This window comes from Salvelinus namaycush, unplaced genomic scaffold (assembly GCF_016432855.1).
Source record: "Salvelinus namaycush isolate Seneca unplaced genomic scaffold, SaNama_1.0 Scaffold223, whole genome shotgun sequence".
Taxonomy (NCBI): Eukaryota; Metazoa; Chordata; class Actinopteri; order Salmoniformes; family Salmonidae; genus Salvelinus; species Salvelinus namaycush.
In genome coordinates, this window is record NW_024059042.1 from 255841 (window position 1) to 276903 (window position 21063).

Sequence of the window (21063 nt, forward strand, 5' to 3'; positions counted from 1 at the left end):
AAACGAAATGACATCACATAGAAGCACCACTACACAACCGCTTTTACTAATATACCAAGCAATAGAGAAAAAGAAAGATAGCCCGCTCCATGTTTTTTCTATCAGCATCAACGTCATCACAGGTCAGTCACCTATCCCCCTACACCAGTCTCTATCAGCATAAACGTCATCACAGGTCAGTCCCCTATCACCCTACACCAGTCTCTATCAGCATCAACGTCATCACAGGTCAGTCCCCATCCCCCTACACCAGTCTCTATCAGCATCAAACGTCATCACAGGTCCAGCTCCTATCCCCTACACCAGTCTCTATCAGCATTCAACGTCATCACAGGGTCAGTCCCCTATCCCCTCACCACCAGTCTCTATCAGCATCAACGGTCATGCCACAGTCAGTCCCTATCCCCCTACACCAGTCCTATCAGCATCAACGTCATCACAGGTCAGTCTATCCCCTACACCAGTCTCTATCAGCTCAACCGTCATCACAGGTCAGTCCCCTATCCCCCTACACCAGTCTCTATCAGCATCAACGTCATCACAGGTCAGTCCCCCTATCCCCCTACACCAGTCCTCTATCAGCATCAAGTCATCACAGGTAGTCCCCTATCCCCTACACCAGTCTCTATCAGTATCAACGTCATCACAGGTCAGTCCCCCTTAATCCCCCTACACCAGGCTCTATCAGCATCAACGTATCATCACAGGTCAGTCCCTATCCCCTACCCAGTCTCTATCAGCATCAACGTCCATCACAGGTCAGTCCCCTATTCCCCATACACCAGTCTCTATCAGCATCAACGTCATACAGGTCAGTCCCCTATCCCCTACACCAGTCTCTATCCAGCATCAACGTCATCACAGGTCAGTCCCTATCCCCCTACACCAGTCTCATAGCATCAACGTCATCACAGAGTCAGTCCCCTATCCCCCTACACCAGTCTCTAGTCCAGCATCAACGTCATCACAGGTCAGTCCCCTATCCCCTACACCAGTCTTCTATCAGCATCAAACTCATACACAGGTCAGTCCCCTATCCCCCTACACCAGTCTCTATCAGCATCAACTCACCAGGTCAGTCCCCTATCCTCTACACCAGTCTTATCAGCATAACGTCATCACAGTAGTCACCTATCCCTCCTACCCCACTCTCTATCCACATCAACGTCATCACAGGTCAGTCCCCTATCCCCCTACACCAGTCTCTATCAGCATCAACGTCATCACAGGTCAGTCCCCTATCCCCCTCACCAGTCTCATATCAGCATCAACGTCATCACAGTCAGTCCCTATCCCCTACACAGTCTATCTCAGCATTCACGTCATCACAGGTCAGTCCCTATCCCACCTCTACACCAGTCTCTATCAGCATCAAACGTCATCACAGGTCAGTCCCCTATCCCCCTAAACCAGTCTCTTATCCAGCATCAACGTCATCACAGGTCAGTCCCCTATCCCTCCTACACCAGTCTCTATCAGCATTCAACGTCATCACAGGTCAGTCCCTATCCCCGTACACAGTCTCTTCTCCGCATCAACGTCATCACAGGTCAGTCCCCTATCCCCCTACACCAGTCTCTATCAGCATTCAACGTCATCACAGGTCAGTCCCCTTTATTCCCCCTACACCAGTCTCCTATCCTGACATTCAACGTCATCACAGGTTCGATCAGTCCCCTTATCCCCCTTACACCAGTCTGTCTATCAGCATCAACGTTCTCATCACAAGGTCAGTCCCCCCCTATCATCCTTACACCCATGTCTCTATCATGGCATCAACGTCATCACAGGGTTCAGTCCCCTTTTATCCCTACCTAGGCACCAGTCTCTATCAGCATATTCAACTGTCATTCACTCACAGATCAGTCCCCTAGTTCCCCCTTACTATCCAGTTCTCTCATCAGCATCAACGTCATCACAGGTCAGTCCCCTATGCCCCCTTTTACACCTAAGTCTCTATCTAGCATCACATGTTCCATCACAGGTCAGTGACCTCCTGCCCTATCCCCCCTCTACAACCAGTTCTCTATCGCATGACATTCAACGTCATCCACAGGTCAGTCCCCTCTATCCCCCTACACCAGTTCTCTATCAGCATCCAACGTCCTATCACAGTCAAGTAACCTATTACCCCACTACAACAGTCTCTATCAGCATCAAAGTCATCACAGGTCAGTCCCCTATCCCCCTACCACCAGTCTCTATCAGCATCAACGTCATCACAGGTCAGTCCCCTATCCCCCTATCTACCAGTCTCTATCCTGACATCAACGTCATCACAGGTCAGTCCCCTATCCCCCTACACCAGTCTCTATCAGCATCAACGTCATCACAGGTCAGTCCCCTATCCCCCTACACCAGTCTCTATCAGCATCAACGTCATCACAGGTCAGTCCCCTATCCCCCTACACCAGTCTCTATCCTGACATCAACGTCATCACAGGTCAGTCCCCTATCCCCCTACACCAGTCTCTATCAGCATCAACGTCATCACAGGTCAGTCCCCTATCCCCCTACACCAGTCTCTATCAGCATCAACGTCATCACAGGTCAGTCCCCTATCCCCCTACACCAGTCTCTATCAGCATCAACGTCATCACAGGTCAGTCCCCTATCCCCCTACACCAGTCTCTATCAGCATCAACGTCATCACAGGTCAGTCCCCTATCCCCCTACACCAGTCTCTATCCTGACATCAACGTCATCACAGGTCAGTCCCCTATCCCCCTACACCAGTCTCTATCAGCATCAACGTCATCACAGGTCAGTCCCCTATCCCCCTACACCAGTCTCTATCAGCATCAACGTCATCACAGGTCAGTCCCCTATCCTCCTACACCAGTCTCTATCCTGACATCAACGTCATCACAGGTCAGTCCCCTATCCCCCTACACCAGTCTCTATCAGCATCAACGTCATCACAGGTCAGTCCCCTATCCCCCTACACCAGTCTCTATCCGCATCAACGTCATCACAGGTCAGTCCCCTATCCCCCTACACCAGTCTCTATCAGCATCAACGTCATCACAGGTCAGTCCCCTATCCCCCTACACCAGTCTCTATCAGCATCAACGTCATCACAGGTCAGTCCCCTATCCCCCCTACACCAGTCTCTATCAGCATCAACGTCATCACAGGTCAGTCCCCTATCCCCTACACCAGTCTCTATCCGCATCAACGTCATCACAGGTCAGTCCCCTATCCCCTACACCAGTCTCTATCAGCATCAACGTCATCACAGGTCAGTCCCCTATCCCCCTACACCAGTCTCTATCAGCATCAACGTCATCACAGGTCAGTCCCCTATCCCCCTACACCAGTCTCTATCAGCATCAACGTCATCACAGGTCAGTCCCCTATCCCCCTACACCAGTCTCTATCAGCATCAACGTCATCACAGATCAGTCCCCTATCCTCCTACACCAGTCTCTATCCTGACATCAACGTCATCACAGGTCAGTCCCCTATCCCCCTACACCAGTCTCTATCAGCATCAACGTCATCACAGGTCAGTCCCCTATCCCCCTACACCAGTCTCTATCAGCATCAACGTCATCACAGGTCAGTCCCCTATCCCCCTACACCAGTCTCTATCAGCATCAACGTCATCACAGGTCAGTCCCCTATCCCCCTACACCAGTCTCTATCAGCATCAACGTCATCACAGGTCAGTCCCCTATCCCCCTACACCAGTCTCTATCAGCATCAACGTCATCACAGGTCAGTCCCCTATCCTCCTACACCAGTCTCTATCAGCATCAACGTCATCACAGGTCAGTCCCCTATCCCCCTACACCAGTCTCTATCAGCATCAACGTCATCACAGGTCAGTCCCCTATCCCCCTACACCAGTCTCTATCCTGACATCAACGTCATCACAGGTCAGTCCCCTATCCCCCTACACCAGTCTCTATCAGCATCAACGTCATCACAGGTCAGTCCCCTATCCCCCTACACCAGTCTCTATCAGCATCAACGTCATCACAGGTCAGTCCCCTATCCCCCTACACCAGTCTCTATCAGCATCAACGTCATCACAGGTCAGTCCCCTATCCCCCTACACCAGTCTCTATCAGCATCAACGTCATCACAGGTCAGTCCCCTATCCCCCTACACCAGTCTCTATCAGCATCAACGTCATCACAGGTCAGTCCCCTATCCCCCTACACCAGTCTCTATCAGCATCAACGTCATCACAGGTCAGTCCCCTATCCCCCTACACCAGTCTCTATCAGCATCAACGTCATCACAGGTCAGTCCCCTATCCCCCTACACCAGTCTCTATCAGCATCAACGTCATCACAGGTCAGTCCCCTATCCCCCTACACCAGTCTCTATCAGCATCAACGTCATCACAGGTCAGTCCCCTATCCCCCTACACCAGTCTCTATCAGCATCAACGTCATCACAGGTCAGTCCCCTATCCCCCTACACCAGTCTCTATCCTGACATCAACGTCATCACAGGTCAGTCCCCTATCCCCCTACACCAGTCTCTATTTTGACATCAACGTCATCACAGATCAGTCCCCTATCCCCCTACACCAGTCTCTATCAGCATCAACGTCATCACAGGTCAGTCCCCTATCCCCCTACACCAGTCTCTATCAGCATCAACGTCATCACAGGTCAGTCCCCTATCCCCCTACACCAGTCTCTATCAGCATCAACGTCATCACAGGTCAGTCCCCTATCCCCCTACACCAGTCTCTATCCTGACATCAACGTCATCACAGGTCAGTCCCCTATCCCATTACACCAGTCTCTATCCGGACATCAACGTAATCACAGGTCAGTCCCCTATCCCCCTACACCAGTCTCTATTTTGACATCAACGTCATCACAGGTCAGTCCCCTATCCCCCTACACCAGTCTCTATCAGCATCAACGTCATCACAGGTCAGTCCCCTATCCCCCTACACCAGTCTCTATCAGCATCAACGACATCACAGGTCAGTCCCCTATCCCCCTACACCAGTCTCTATCAGCATCAACGTCATCACAGGTCAGTCCCCTATCCCCCTACACCAGTCTCTATCAGCATCAACGTACATCACAGGTCAGTCCCCTATCCCCCTACACCAGTCTCTATCAGCATCAACGTCATCACAGGTCAGTCCCCTATCCCCCTACACCAGTCTCTATCAGCATCAACGTCATCACAGGTCAGTCCCCTATCCCCCTACACCAGTCTCTATCAGCATCAACGTCATTGTAGTAGGATTCAATCTTAGTTCTGTATTGGCGCTTTACTTGTGTTGTTTTCGCTTTGTCATTATGAGGTATTGTGATGTCATTATGGGGTATTGTGATGTCATTATGGGGTATTGTGATGTCATTATGGGATATTGTGTGTAGATTGATGAGGAAAACAAACATTTTCATCCATTTTAGAAAAAGGCTGTAATGTAACAAAATGTGGAAAAAGTCAAGGGGTCTAAATACTTTCCAAATGCACTGTATGACCCCCCGAAGTGATCTGTTCTTGCCATTTGTAGTCTATAACATCTCATATTTATATACTGTATGACCCCCCGAAGTGATCTGTTCTTGCCATTTGTAGTCTGACATCTCATATTTATATACTGTATGATCATTTTACACACGGTAGTTTTGGATGTTGTGAGCTACTTGTTCAATAGTAACTGTAGTTTCAGTAAACTGTATTTGTTCTTAAAGGGTAGCTTTGTGTGTAGCGTATCTTCTTCCAGTGTGAAGTAATTAGGTATCTTTGTGTGTAGCGTAGCTTCTTCCACTGTGAAGTAATTAGGTAGCTTTGGTGTAGCGTAGCTTCTTCCACTGTGAAGTAATTAGGTAGCTTTGTGTGTAGCGTAGCTTCTTCCAGTGTGAAGTAATTAAGTAGCTTTGTGTGGCGTAGCTTCTTCCAGTGTGAAGTAATTAGGTAGCTTTGTGTGTAGCGTAGCTTCTTCCAGTGTGAAGTAATTAGGTAGCTTTGTGTAGCGTAGCTTCTTCCAGTGTGAAGTAATTAGGTAGCTTTGGTGTAGCGTAGCTTCTTCCACTGTGAAGTAATTAGGTAGCTTTGTGTAGCGTAGCTTCTTCCAGTGTGAAGTAATTAGGTAGCTTTGTGTAGCGTAGCTTCTTCCAGTGTGAAGTAATTAGGTAGCTTTGTGTGGCGTAGCTTCTTCCAGTGTGAAGTAATTAGGTAGCTTTGTGTAGCGTAGCTTCTTCCAGTGTGAAGTAATTAGGTAGCTTTGTGTGTAGCGTAGCTTCTTCCACTGTGAAGTAATTAGGTAGCTTTGTGTAGAGTAGCTTCTTCCAGTGTGAAGTAATTAGGTAGCTTTGTGTGGCGTAGCTTCTTCCAGTGTGAAGTAATTAGGTAGCTTTGTGTGTAGCGTAGCTTCTTCCAGTGTGAAGTAATTAGGTAGCTTTGTGTAGCGTAGCTTCTTCCAGTGTGAAGTAATTAGGTAGCTTTGTGTGTAGCGTAGCTTCTTCCACTGTGAAGTAATTAGGTAGCTTTGTGTAGCGTAGCTTCTTCCAGTGTGAAGTAATTAGGTAGCTTTGTGTAGCGTAGCTTCTTCCAGTGTGAAGTAATTAGGTAGCTTTGTGTAGCGTAGCTTCTTCCAGTGTGAAGTAATTAGGTAGCTTTGTGTGTAGCGTAGCTTCTTCCAGTGTGAAGTAATTAGGTAGCTTTGTGTAGCGTAGCTTCTTCCAGTGTGAAGTAATTAGGTAGCTTTGGTGTAGCGTAGCTTCTTCCACTGTGAAGTAATTAGGTAGCTTTGTGTAGCGTAGCTTCTTCCAGTGTGAAGTAATTAGGTAGCTTTGTGTAGCGTAGCTTCTTCCAGTGTGAAGTAATTAGGTAGCTTTGTGTGTAGCATAGCTTCTTCCAGTGTGAAGTAATTAGGTAGCTTGTGTGTAGCGTAGCTTCTTCCAGTGTGAAGTAATTAGGTAGCTTTGTGTGTAGCGTAGCTTCTTCCAGTGTGAAGTAATTGGTAAGTTGGTAAACTACATTTCCAGAGTAGCTTCCCCGACACTGCTGATACCAACTTATTAAAAACATACCTGTATGCCTTAGCTGAAACCTTACCAATATGGGAGGCAGGTAGCCTAGTGGTTAGAGGGGGGAGGCAGGTAGCCTAGTGGTTAGAGGGGGGGGGGGGGGGCAGGTAGCCTAGTGGTTAGAGGGGGGGGGGGGGGGGGGGGCAGGTAGCCTAGTGGTTAGAGCGTTGGACTAGTAACCGAAAGGTCGCTACATTGAATCCCCGAGCTGACAAGGTAAAAATCTGTCGTTCTGCCCCTGAACAAGGCAGTTAACCCACTGTTCCCCGGTAGGCCGTCATTGTAAATAATAATTTGTTCTTAACTGACTTGCCTAGTTAAATAAAGGTTAAATAAAAAATAATACACATGTATATATTTGACCAAATGAAACTGATCCTAGTAAAAGGAAGCAGTAGGGGTTTAGGACGTAGTTAAACCTTTAGTTTTTATTCCTTCCTTGTGATGTTTATGTTCAGGCATTCTGAAGGACTACCTACGTGAGCTGCCGTCCTCCCTTATCACCAGGACCTTGTACGAGGTGGTTTTGGAGGCCATGTCTCTGAGACCTCCTCCTTCCCGCTCCTCCCCTGGTACCTCCTCTCCTGGCAGGAGCGAGGGAGACGTACAGCGATCTCAGAGCACCGTGGCCCTGCTGCAATGTCTGCCTGAACCAGAGAGGGTGGGTACCTGTCTGTCTGTCTGAACCAGAGAGGGTGGGTACATGTCTCTCTCTCTCTCTGTCTGTCTGTCTGTCTGTCTGCCTGAACCAGAGAGGGTGGGTACATGTCTCTCTCTCTGTCTGTCTGTCTGCCTGAACCAGAGAGGGTGGGTACATGTCTCTCTCTCTGTCTGTCTGCCTGAACCAGAGAGGGTGGGTACATGTCTCTCTCTGTATCTCTCTCTCTCTCTCTGTATCTCTCTGTCTCTCTATCTCTCTCTGTATCTCTCTCTGTCTGTCTCTCTCTGTCTCTCTCTCTGCCTGAACCAGAGAGGGTGGGTACATGTCTCTCTCAGTCAGTCTGTCTCTCTCTTTCTCTCTATCTCTCTCTGTGTCTCTCTCTGTCTGTCTGTCTCTCTGTATCTCTCTGTCTCTCTCTCTGTGTCTCTCTCTGTCTGTCTCTCTGTATGTCTCTCTGTATTCTCTCTCTCAAATTCCTTAAGTTTGGGTCAGTCACAGTGGTCAGGTATTCTGCCACTGTGTACTCTCTGTTTAGGGCCAAATAGCATTCTAGTTTGCTCTGGTTTTTTTTGTAAATCCTTTCAAATGTGTCAAGTAATGATCTTTTTGTTTTCACTTGATTTGGTTAGGTCTAGTTGTGCTGTTGTCCTGGGGCTCTGTGGGGTGTGTTTGTGTTTGTGAACAGAGCCCCTACCTAGATAGGGTTAGGTAGGGTTAGATAGGGTTAGATAGGGTTAGATAGGGTTAGGTAGGGTTAGATAGGGTTAGGTAGGGTTAGGTAGGGTTAGATAGGGTTAGGTAGGGTTAGGTAGGGTTAGATAGGGTTAGGTAGGGTTAGGTAGGGTTAGGTAGGGTTAGGTAGGGTTAGGTAGGGTTAGATAGGGTTAGGTAGGGTTAGATAGGGTTAGGTAGGGTTAGATAGGGTTAGATAGGGTTAGATAGGGTTAGATAGGGTTAGGTAGGGTTAGATAGGGTTAGATAGGGTTAGGTAGGGTTAGATAGGGTTAGGTAGGGTTAGATAGGGTTAGGTAGGGTTAGATAGGGTTAGGTAGGGTTAGATAGGGTTAGGTAGGGTTAGATAGGGTTAGGTAGGGTTAGATAGGGTTAGATAGGGTTAGATAGGGTTAGGTAGGGTTAGGTAGGGTTAGATAGGGTTAGATAGGGTTAGATAGGGTTAGGTAGGGTTAGATAGGGTTAGATAGGGTTAGGTAGGGTTAGGTAGGGTTAGATAGGGTTAGGTAGGGTTAGATTTAGATAGGGTTAGGTAGGGTTAGGTAGGGTTAGGTAGGGTTAGATAGGGTTAGGTAGGGTTAGATAGGGTTAGATAGGGTTAGATAGGGTTAGATAGGGTTAGGTAGGGTTAGATAGGGTTAGATAGGGTTAGGTAGGGTTAGGTAGGGTTAGATAGGGTTAGATAGGGTTAGATAGGGTTAGATAGGGTTAGGTAGGGTTAGGTAGGGTTAGGTAGGGTTAGATAGGGTTAGGTAGGGTTAGATTTAGATAGGGTTAGGTAGGGTTAGGTAGGGTTAGGTAGGGTTAGATAGGGTTAGATAGGGTTAGGTAGGGTTATATTTAGATAGGGTTAGGTAGGGTTAGGTAGGGTTAGATAGGGTTAGATAGGGTTAGATAGGGTTAGATAGGGTTAGGTAGGGTTAGATAGGGTTAGGTAGGGTTAGGTAGGGTTAGGTAGGGTTAGGTAGGGTTAGGTAGGGTTAGGTAGGGTTAGATAGGGTTAGATAGGGTTAGGTAGGGTTAGATAGGGTTAGATAGGGTTAGATAGGGTTAGGTAGGGTTAGGTAGGGTTAGGTAGGGTTAGGTAGGGTTAGATAGGGTTAGATAGGGTTAGGTAGGGTTAGATAGGGTTAGGTAGGGTTAGATAGGGTTAGATAGGGTTAGATAGGGTTAGATAGGGTTAGGTAGGGTTAGATAGGGTTAGATAGGGTTAGGTAGGGTTAGATAGGGTTAGATAGGGTTAGGTAGGGTTAGGTAGGGTTAGGTAGGGTTAGATAGGGTTAGGTAGGGTTAGATTTAGATAGGGTTAGGTAGGGTTAGGTAGGGTTAGATAGGGTTAGGTAGGGTTAGATAGGGTTAGATAGGGTTAGGTAGGGTTAGATAGGGTTAGATAGGGTTAGGTAGGGTTAGGTAGGGTTAGGTAGGGTTAGATAGGGTTAGGTAGGGTTAGATAGGGTTAGGTAGGGTTAGGTAGGGTTAGATAGGGTTAGGTAGGGTTAGATAGGGTTAGATAGGGTTAGGTAGGGTTAGATAGGGTTAGATAGGGTTAGGTAGGGTTAGATAGGGTTAGGTAGGGTTAGATAGGGTTAGATAGGGTTAGATAGGGTTAGGTAGGGTTAGATAGGGTTAGATAGGGTTAGGTAGGGTTAGATAGGGTTAGGTAGGGTTAGATAGGGTTAGGTAGGGTTAGATAGGGTTAGGTAGGGTTAGATAGGGTTAGGTAGGGTTAGATAGGGTTAGGTAGGGTTAGATAGGGTTAGGTAGGGTTAGATAGGGTTAGATAGGGTTAGGTAGGGTTAGATAGGGTTAGATAGGGTTAGGTAGGGTTAGATAGGGTTAGGTAGGGTTAGATAGGGTTAGGTAGGGTTAGATAGGGTTAGGTAGGGTTAGATAGGGTTAGGTAGGGTTAGATAGGGTTAGGTAGGGTTAGGTAGGGTTAGATAGGGTTAGATAGGGTTAGGTAGGGTTAGGTAGGGTTAGATAGGGTTAGATAGGGTTAGATAGGGTTAGGTAGGGTTAGATAGGGTTAGATAGGGTTAGATAGGGTTAGGTAGGGTTAGATAGGGTTAGGTAGGGTTAGGTAGGGTTAGATAGGGTTAGATAGGGTTAGGTAGGGTTAGATAGGGTTAGGTAGGGTTAGGTAGGGTTAGATAGGGTTAGGTAGGGTTAGGTAGGGTTAGATAGGGTTAGGTAGGGTTAGGTAGGGTTAGATAGGGTTAGATAGGGTTAGGTAGGGTTAGGTAGGGTTAGGTAGGGTTAGATAGGGTTAGATAGGGTTATGTAGGGTTAGATAGGGTTAGATAGGGTTAGGTAGGGTTAGGTAGGGTTAGGTAGGGTTAGATAGGGTTAGGTAGGGTTAGGTAGGGTTAGATAGGGTTAGATAGGGTTAGGTAGGGTTAGATAGGGTTAGGTAGGGTTAGATAGGGTTAGATAGGGTTAGATAGGGTTAGATAGGGTTAGGTAGGGTTAGGTAGGGTTAGATAGGGTTAGGTAGGGTTAGATAGGGTTAGATAGGGTTAGATAGGGTTAGGTAGGGTTAGATAGGGTTAGATAGGGTTAGATAGGGTTAGATAGGGTTAGATAGGGTTAGGTAGGGTTAGATAGGGTTAGGTAGGGTTAGATAGGGTTAGGTAGGGTTAGATAGGGTTAGATAGGGTTAGGTAGGGTTAGATAGGGTTAGGTAGGGTTAGGTAGGGTTAGGTAGGGTTAGATAGGGTTAGATAGGGTTAGGTAGGGTTAGATAGGGTTAGATAGGGTTAGGTAGGGTTAGATAGGGTTAGATAGGGTTAGGTAGGGTTAGATAGGGTTAGGTAGGGTTGGATAGGGTTAGGTAGGGTAGGGTTAGATAGGGTTAGGTAGGGTTAGATAGGGTTAGGTAGGGTTAGATAGGGTTAGGTAGGGTTAGATAGGGTTAGATAGGGTTAGATAGGGTTAGGTAGGGTTAGGTAGGGTTAGGTAGGGTTAGATAGGGTTAGATAGGGTTAGATAGGGTTAGCCCTACCTAACCCTACCTAACCCTACCTAACCCTATCTAACGTTAGACAGGGAGGACTGGAGGAGGGACAGGGGGGACTGGAGAGAGGGGAGAGAAGAGGGTTAGACATCTATCTAAACCTACCTAACTCTAACCCTACCTAACCCTACCTAACCCTATCTAACCCTACCTAACCCTACCTAACCCTACCTAACCCTACCTAACCCTACCTAACCCTATCTAACCCTACCTAACCCTACCTAACCCTATCCAACCCTACCTAACCCTATCTAACCCTACCTAACCCTACCCTACCTAACCCTATCTAACCCTATCTAACCCTACCTAACCCTACCTAACCCTACCTAACCTATCTAACCCTACCTAACCCTACCTAACCCTATTTAGATAGGGTTAGGTAGGGCTAGATAGGGTTAGGTAGGGTTAGATAGGGTTAGATAGGGTTAGGTAGGGTTAGATAGGGTTAGCCTCTTCTCTCTCCCCTCTCTCCAGTCCCCCCTGTATAACCATCTTCTCTCCCCTCTCTCCAGTCCTTCCTGTATAACCCTCTTCTCTCTCCTCTCTCCAGTCCCCCCTGTCCCTCTCTCCAGTCCTCCCTGTCCCTCCTCCAGTCCCCCCTGTCCCTCCTCCAGTCCCCCCTGTCCCTCCTCCAGTCCTCCCTGTCTAACCCTCTTCTCTCTCCCCTCTCTCCAGTCCCCCCTGTCCCTCCTCCAGTCCTTCCTGTATAACCATCTTCTCTCCCCTCTCTCCAGTCTTCCCTGTCTAACCCTCTTCTCTCTCCCCTCTCTCCAGTCCCCCCTGTCCCTCCTCCAGTCCTCCCTGTCTAACCCTCTTCTCTCTCCCCTCTCTCCAGTCCCCCCTGTCCCTCCTCCAGTCCTCCCTGTCTAACCCTCTTCTCTCTCCCCTCTCTCCAGTCCCCCCTGTCCCTCCTCCAGTCCTTCCTGTATAACCATCTTCTCTCCCCTCTCTTCAGTCCCCCCTGTCCCTCCTCCAGTCCTCCCTGTCTAACCCTCTTCTCTCTCCCCTCTCTCCAGTCCCCCCTGTCCCTCCTCCAGTCCTCCCTGTCCCTCCTCCAGTCCCCCCTGTCTAACCCTCTTCTCTCTCCCCTCTCTCCAGTCTTCCCTGTCTAACCCTCTTCTCTCCCCTCTCTCCAGTCCCCCCTGTCTAACCCTCTTCTCTCTCCTCTCTCCAGGCCCCCCTGTTCCTCCTCCAGTCCTCCCTGTCTAACCCTCTTCTCTCTCCCCTCTCTCCAGTCCTCCCTGTCTAACCCTCTTCTCTCTCCCCTCTCTCCAGTCCACCCTGTCCCTCCTCCAGTCCCCCCTGTCTAACCCTCTTCTCTCCCCTCTCTCCAGTCCCCCCTGTCTAACCCTCTTCTCTCTCCTCTCTCCAGGCCACCCTGTCCCTCCTCCAGTCCTGCCTGTCTAACCCTCTTCTCTCTCCCCTCTCTCCAGTCCTCCCTGTCTAACCCTCTTCTCTCTCCCCTCTCTCCAGTCCACCCTGTCCCTCCTCCAGTCCCCCCTGTCTAACCCTCTTCTCTCCCCTCTCTCCAGTCCCCCCTGTCTAACCCTCTTCTCTCTCCTCTCTCCAGGCCACCCTGTCCCTCCTCCAGTCCCCCCTGTCTAACCCTCTTCTCTCCCCTCTCTCCAGTCCCCCCTGTCTAACCCTCTTCTCTCTCCTCTCTCCAGGCCACCCTCTCGCTGCTCCTGGACCATCTGAGCCTTGTTGCCTCCTACAGTGACTGTAACCGGATGAACTGTCAGAACCTGGCTGTGTGTTTCGGCCCGGTGCTCCTGACCCCCACCCAGGAGTCCTGGCGACCCACTGCACCGGGACAGGGAGGGCAGGTCGGGCACGGGGGGAGCTGTGGAAGGGGCGGACGGAGTTTTGCTCACAGTGAGGAGATCGCCAGTGCTGTGGACTTCAAGAGACACATCGAGGCCTTGCATTACCTGCTGCAGCTTTGGCCCAGTAAGTGTCTGTTGGTACAAAGTGGGCCGACATATCCAACGGGCCAAACTGATGGATATGACCTCATTGCAACCAGATAAATAGCTTTGTTACGTCATTTCAACCAGTCTTCCCGTTTCCTAGTGATACTGTACTATACAGTGCCTTTGGAAAGCATTCAGACCCCTTGACTTTTTCCACATTTTCCTACCTTAGAGCCTTATTCTAAAATCTATTAAATCATTTTTTCCCCTCATCAATCTACACACTATACCACATAATGACATCACAATACCACATAATGACATCACAATACCCCATAATGACATCACAATACCCCATAATGACATCACAATATCCCATAATGACAAAGAAAGAATCGTTTTTTGGATTTTTTTGCTAATTTATTCAATATAAAAATCTGAAATATGACATTTACGTAAGTATTCAGACCCTTTACTCAGTACTTTGTTGAAGCACCTTTGGCAGCGATTACAGCCACGAGTCTTCTTGGGTATGACGCTACAAGCTTGGCACACCTGTATTTGGGGAATTTCTCCCATTCTCTTCTGCAGATCCTCTCAAGCTCCAAGCGGGCTGTCATGTGCCTTTTACTGAGGAGTGGCTTCCGTCTGGCCACTCTACAATAAAGTCCTGATTGGTGGAGTGCTGCAGAGATGGTTGTCCTTCTGGAAGGTTCTCCCATCTCCACAGAGGAACTCTAGAGCTCTATCAGAGTGACTATCGGGTTCTTGGTCACCTCCCTGATAAAGGCCCTTCTTCCCTGACTGCTCAGTTTGGCCGGGCGGCCAGCTCTAGGAATAGTCTTGGTGGTTCTGAACTTCTTCCATTTAAGAATGATGGAGGCCACTGTGTTCTTGGGGACCTTCAATGATGCAGAAATGTTTTGGTACCCTTCCCCAGATCTTTGCCTCAACACAATCCTGTCTCGGAGCTCTACTGACAATTCCTTCGACCTCATGGCTTGGTTTTTGCTCTGACATTCACTGTCAACTGTGAGACCTTATATAGACAGGTGTGTACCTTTCCAAATCATGTCCAATCAATTAAATTTACCACAAGTGGACTCCAATCAAGTTGTAGAAACATCTCAAGGATTGTCAATGGAAACAGGATGCACCTGAACTCAATTTCAAGTCTCATAGCAAAGGGTCTGAATACTTATGTAAATAAGGTATTTAAGTTTTTAAAACATTTTTGTTGCAAAAATGTCTAAAAATCTGTTTTTGCTTGTATTGTGTGTTGATTGAGGAGAAAATAAATATTAATTTAATCCATTTTAGAACAAGGCTGTAACGTAACAAAATGTGGAAAAAGTCCAGGGGTCTGAATACTTTCCGAATACACTGGATGACCAAAAGTATGTGGACACCTGCTCGTCAAACATCTCATTCCAAAATCATGGGCATTAATATGGAGTTGGTTCTCCCCTTTGCTGCTATAACAGCCTCTACTCTTCTGGGAAGGCTTTCCACTAGATGTTGGAACATTGCTGCTATAACAGCCTCCACTCTTCTGGGAAGGCTTTCCACTAGATGTTGGAACATTGCTGCTATAACAGCCTCCACTCTTCTGGGAAGGCTTTCCACTAGATGTTGGAACATTACTGCTTTAACAGCCTCCACTCTTCTGGGAAGGCTTTCCACTAGATGTTGGAACATTGCTGCTATAACAGCCTCCACTCTTCTGGGAAAGCTTTCCACTAGATGTTGGAACATTGCTGCTTTAACAGCCTCCACTCTTCTGGGAAGGCTTTCCACTAGATGTTGGAACATTGCTGCTATAACAGCCTCCACTCTTCTGGGAAGGCTTTCCACTAGATGTTGGAACATTGCTGCTATAACAGCCTCCACTCTTCTGGGAAGGCTTTCCACTAGATGTTGGAACATTGCTGCTATAACAGCCTCCACTCTTCTGGGAAGGCTTTCCACTAGATGTTGGAACATTGCTGCTATAACAGCCTCCACTCTTCTGGGAAGGCTTTCCGCTAGATGTTGGAACATTGCTGCTATAACAGCCTCCACTCTTCTGGGAAGGCTTTCCACTAGATGTTGGAACATTGCTGCTATAACAGCCTCCACTCTTCTGGGAAGGCTTTCCACTAGATGTTGGAACATTGCTGCGGGAGTCAGTTTGGAACTTGGTAGTGAGTGTTGCAACCCGAGGACAGATGCTTTTTACACGCTACCCACTACAGCACTCGGTGGTCCCGTTCCGTGAGCTCGTATGGTCTACCACTTCGCTGCTGAGCCGTTGTTGCTCCTAGAGGTTTCTACTTCACAATAACAGCACGTACAGTTGACCAGGGCAGCACTAGCAGGGCATAATTTTGACAAACTGACTTGTTGGAAAGGTGGCACCCTGACTCTTGGGGTCTCCCGAGTGGCGCAGCGGTCTAAGGCACTGCATCTCAGTGCTAGAGGCGTCACTGCAGACCCTGGTTTGATTCCAGGCTGTATCACAACCGGCCGTGATTGGGAGTCCCATAGGGCGGCACACAATTGGCCCAGCGTCGTCCGGGTTTGGGTTTGGCCGTAGGTCGTCATTTAAAAAAAGGATTTGTTCTTAACTGACTTGCTTAGTTAAATGAAGGTTAAATAAAATAAAAAAATTATCATAGAAATTTTAATGATGGTAGATTGCATGGCTGTGTGCTCGATTTTATACACCTGTCAGCAACGGGTGTGGCTGAAATAGCCGAATCCACTCATTTGAAGGGGTGTCCACATACTTTTGTATATATATATATATATTTGATTTGCAACAGTGGGACGTGTTTAGAACATTTCATCTCTGGGTTTGAAACCTTTCCTCTCTTTGCTTCCTAACTCCTTAGTTCCTACAGACCGAGTGACAGACGACCCTGACTCTCCCGCCCTCCTCCAGCCCTCCTCCAGTTCAGACGTGCCTCCTTCCCCTCCCAGCCCCGTGCCCCATAACCCCCTGCGGCGGCGCTGCCAGCGCGGCCTGTCGCTGCCTCTGGACCTACCGGGGGACGAAGTGGGCGTGGTGTCGCGACGTGGGCGGGGCCGACTGGAGAGCACGCCGTGTAACCGGTATGCTGGCGACTGGAGCGTGTGTGGGCGGGACTTTCTGTCCGGAGGAGATGCGGACTACGATGAGGTGGCAGGGAGCGACAGTGAGGAAGAGGAGGAAGAGAGGGAGGTGAAGAAGGTGGAGTGGACTCAGTACGTAGATGACTTAGTTCTGGATTTTGACGCCCCGTTTACCTGCAGACTGAGTCTCAAAGACTTTGATACGCTGATATCAGACCTGGAGAGAGAGCTGTCCAATCAGATCAACATCTGTCTCTGAGAGGGAGAGGGAGGAGAGGAGGGAGGAGAGGAGGGGGGAGAGGAGGAGAGGAGGGAGGAGGAGGGGAGGAGAGGGGAGAAGAGGAGGGGAGAGGAGGGAGGAGAGGAGGGAGGAGGAGAGGAGGAAGGAGGAGAGGACGGGGGGGAGAGGAGAGAGGAGAGGAGGGAGGAGGAGGGGAGGAGAGTAGAGGAGGAGAGTTGGGAGGAGGAGGGGAGAGGAGGGAGGAGGAGAGGAGGGGGGGAGAGGAGGGAGGAGAGGAGGGGGAGAAGGGAGGAGGAGAGGAGGGTAGGATAGGAGAGGAGAGGAGAGGAGAGAGGAGAGGAGGAGAGAGACGGATAGTATTATTGAAGGTCAGGAAATTCTAGTGTTTATTAGGAAATTACCAAAGAAAGACGACAAGCAACAACGGTATTTGCTTCAGTAATGTTGAAGTGTATTTAACTGTTCCAATATGTTTAAAAAGCTTCATTCCCGGTGTTTTCTTATTCCAAATGCTGGTTCTTCTACAAACAAGTGATACCATTCTAGTCTTGGATAACACAAGGACACCTTGTTTGTAGAGACATCGACCAGTAATGTTCACAGTGACATTTCATTGTTTGTTAAAATCCTAGTTTCTATGCCATGTAAAGGCTGCAATGCTCGCCTGTCAGTTTGACTGTTATGGACGTTGACTCTGTTATGTTGTCAGTCAAATGTTTGTGCCAAAAAAAAGTATTTATTTCTCCCATTCGAAGGAAGTCCATTTAAGGTCTATTGTTGATGTACTTCCAATGATTTATTCTCTAAATTCCAGTGAAGGATGAAGGACAGATCTTTAATCGTTTTGGACAAAATAATGCATTGAAAATGTACATTACCAGTCAAAAGTTTGGACACACCTACTCATTCAAGGGTTTTTTCTTTATTTTTTACTATTTTCTACATTGGATATTAATACTGAAGACATCAAAACTATGACATAACACATATGGAATCATGTAGTAACCCCAAAAAGTTATATTTGAGATTCTTCAAAGTAGCCAACCTTTGCCTTGATGACAGCTTTGTACACTCTTGGAATTCTCTCAACCAGCTTCACCTGGAATGCTTTTCCAACAGTCTTGAAGGAGTTCCCACATATGCTGAGCACTTGTTGGCTGCTTTTCCTTCACTCTGCGGTCCAACTCATCCCAAACCATCTCAATTGGGTTGAGGTCAGGTGATTGTGGAGGCCAGGTCATCTGATGCAGCACTCCATCACTCTCCTTCTTGGTCAAATAGCCCTTACACAGCCTGGAGGTGTGTTGGGTCATTGTCCTGTTGAAAAACAAATGATAGTGCCACTAAGCGCAAACCAGATAGGATGGCGTATTGCTGCAGAACGCCTCGAATTCTAAACAAATTACAGACAGTGTCACCAGCAAAGCACCATCACACCTCCTCCTCCATGCTTCACGGTGGGAACCACACATGCGGAGATCATCTGTTCACCTACTCTGCGTCTCACAAAGACACGGCGGTTGGAGCCAAAAATCTCAAATTAGGACTCCAGACCAAAGGACAGATATCCACCGGTCTAATGTCCATTGTTCGTATTTCTTGGCCCAAGCAAGTCTCTTCTTCTTATTGGTGGCCTTTAGTAGTGGTTTCTTTGCAGCAATTCAACCAGGAAGGTCTGATTCACACAGTCTCCTCTGAACAGTTGATGTTGAGATGTGTCTGTTACTTGAACTCTGTGAAGCATTTATTTGGGCTACAATTTCTGAGGCCGGTAACTCTAATGAACTTATCCTCTGCAGCCGAGGTAACTCTGGGTCTTCCTTTCCTGTGGCGGTCTTCATGAGAGCCAGTTTCTTCATAGCGCTTGATGGTTTTTGCGAGGTCACTTGAAGAAACTTTAGAAGTTTTTGAAATATTCCAGATTGACTGACCTTCATGTTTTAAAGTGATGATGGACTGTTATTTCCCTTTGCTTATTTGAACTGTTCTTGCCATAATATGGACTTGGTCTTTTACCAAATAGGGCTATCTTCTGTATACCACCCCTACCTTGTCACAACACAACTGATTGGCTCAAACGCATTAAGAAGGAAAGAAATTCCACAAATTAACTTTTAACAAGGCACACCTGTTAATTGAAATGCATTCCAGGTGACTACCTCATGAAGCTGGTTCAGAGAATGCCAAGAGTGTACAAAGCTGTCATCAAGGCAAAGGGTGGCTACTTTGAAGAATCTCAAATCTAAAATAAAGGTTGATTTGTTTAACCCTTTTTTGGTTACTGCATGATTCCATATGTGTTATTTCATAGTTTTGATGTCTTCACTATTATTCTACAATGTAGAAAATAGTAAAAATAAAGAAAAACCCTTGAATGAGTAGGTGTGTTCAAACATTTGACTGATACTGTATAAATTTAATTTGGTGAGATGTCAAAAAGTATATGTTAGTTCAAGTATTAATATGTCTGTTAATCAGATTCCAGGTTTATCTTGAGACCTGATTGTGAATTAATGAACTGAGTTGGATTTAGACACGAGCACAAGCCTTTCAGCTGAATTCCAAGACACACACCAACGACTCATTATAAAACTGTCTTTCAGCTGAATTCCAAGACACACACACCAACGACTCATTATAAAACTGTCTTTCAGGTGAATTCCAAGACACACACGTCAACGACTCATTATAAAACTGTCTTTCAGGTGAATTCCAAGACACACACGTCAACGACTCATTATAAAACTGTCTTTCAGGTGAATTCCAAGACACACACGTCAACGACTCATTATAAAACTGTCTTTCAGCTGAATTCCAAGACACACACGTCAACGACTCATTATAAAACTGTCTTTCAGGTGAATTCCAAGACACACACGTCAACGACTCATTATAAAACTGTCTTTCAGGTGAATTCCAAGACACACACGTCAACGACTCATTATAAAACTGTCTTTCAGCTGAATTCCAAGACACACGTCAACGACTCATTATAAAACTGTCTTTCAGCTGAATTCCAAGACACACACCAACGACTCATTATAAAACTGTCTTTCAGGTGAATTCCAAGACACACGTCAACGACTCATTATAAAACTGTCTTTCAGCTGAATTCCAAGACACACACCAACGACTCATTATAAAACTGTCTTTCAGGTGAATTCCAAGACACACACACCAACGACTCATTATAAAACTGTCTTTCAGCTGAATTCCAAGACACACACACCAACGACTCATTATAAAACTGTCTTTCAGCTGAATTCCAAGACACACACGTCAACGACTCATTATAAAACTGTCTTTCAGCTGAATTCCAAGACACACACCAACGACTCATTATAAAACTGTCTTTCAGCTGAATTCCAAGACACACACCAACGACTCATTATAAAACTGTCTTTCAGCTGAATTCCAAGACACACACACCAACGACTCATTATAAAACTGCCTTTCAGTTGAATTCCAAGACACACGTCAACGACTCATTATAAAACTGTCTTTCAGCTGAATTCCAAGACACACACACCAACGACTCATTATAAAACTGTCTTTCAGCTGAATTCCAAGACACACACAGCCAGACGACTCATTATAAAACTGTCTTTCAGCTGAATTCCAAGACACACACAGGTCAACGACTCATTATAAAACTGTCTTGCACTTCTGTACTAAGTAACAATATAGTAATACTTGTAATATTTTGTTATGTTTTGTATTATTTTGTAATATTTTTTTTATATTTTGTAATAATTTGCTGCTTACTCTGCTATGCATTGTTGCTGTAAACAGCCATGTCATTGTGATATTTACGCGCGGTACAATCATATTTTGATAAGTGTCATTATTTGAAGCCACGGAAGGAATGCAACAGCCATATTACAGAGGAAGTTGGCTCCAAAAATGTTACAACTTCCTGTTTTGTTTTTAGTATTTGTGCTGTTTATTGTATAAACAGTATTACACGGTGTTGCACATCTACAATAAGCACTTACATTTTGTTGATGTCCTATGCATATCGTAAACCAAGTGTTAAAATACACTCTTCTTGTTATAACTGGGCAGTATCATATGCCATACAGTGTTATCAACCAAAAATAAATAAAGCACAAGTATTATAGAAACAGATGAGTTGGAAGCTTGTACTCTTCCTGTCCACAGTAGGAACTTGTCTGGCTGAGGGGTCTTCCTGTCTGGCTGAGGAGTCTTCCTGTCTGGCTGAGGAGTCTTCTTGTCTGGCTGAGGAGTCTTCCTGTCTGGCTGAGGAGTCTTCCTGTCTGGCTGAGGAGTCTTCCTGTCTGGCTGAGGGGTCTTCCTGTCTGGCTGAGGGGTCTTCCTGTCTGGCTGAGGGGTCTTCCTGTCTGGCTGAGGAGTCTTCCTGTCTGGCTGAGGAG

General features: G+C 47.0%; 1 protein-coding gene and 1 long non-coding RNA gene across 2 annotated transcripts; both read left to right on the forward strand.

The window, feature by feature from the left end:
* Window positions 1-2033: 2033 nt before the first annotated feature.
* Window positions 2034-16723, forward strand: LOC120038506 (rho GTPase-activating protein SYDE1-like). Its single transcript, XM_038984231.1, has 5 exons — window positions 2034-2056; window positions 2254-2282; window positions 7475-7677; window positions 13090-13372; window positions 16209-16723. The coding sequence occupies exons 1-5, from the start codon at window positions 2034-2036 to the stop codon at window positions 16685-16687; spliced, it is 1017 nt and encodes a 338-aa protein (XP_038840159.1). The 3' UTR covers window positions 16688-16723.
* A 2283-nt stretch (window positions 16724-19006) lies between these two features.
* LOC120038507 lies at window positions 19007-20797 on the forward strand. Its single transcript, XR_005475094.1, has 2 exons — window positions 19007-19727; window positions 19826-20797. It is a non-coding gene; the product is annotated as an uncharacterized LOC120038507 (long non-coding RNA).
* The last annotated feature ends 266 nt before the right edge of the window (window positions 20798-21063 follow it).

Bases quoted from the DNA above. Each gene is read 5' to 3' on its own strand.
- LOC120038506 (XM_038984231.1), top strand. From the start codon at position 2,034: ATGACATTCAACGTCATCCACAG. The intron at 2,057-2,253 runs GTCAGTCCCCTC...CCTATCTACCAG, and splicing joins ACATTCAACGTCATCCACAG to TCTCTATCCTGACATCAACG. The intron at 2,283-7,474 runs GTCAGTCCCCTA...GTTTATGTTCAG, and splicing joins TGACATCAACGTCATCACAG to GCATTCTGAAGGACTACCTA.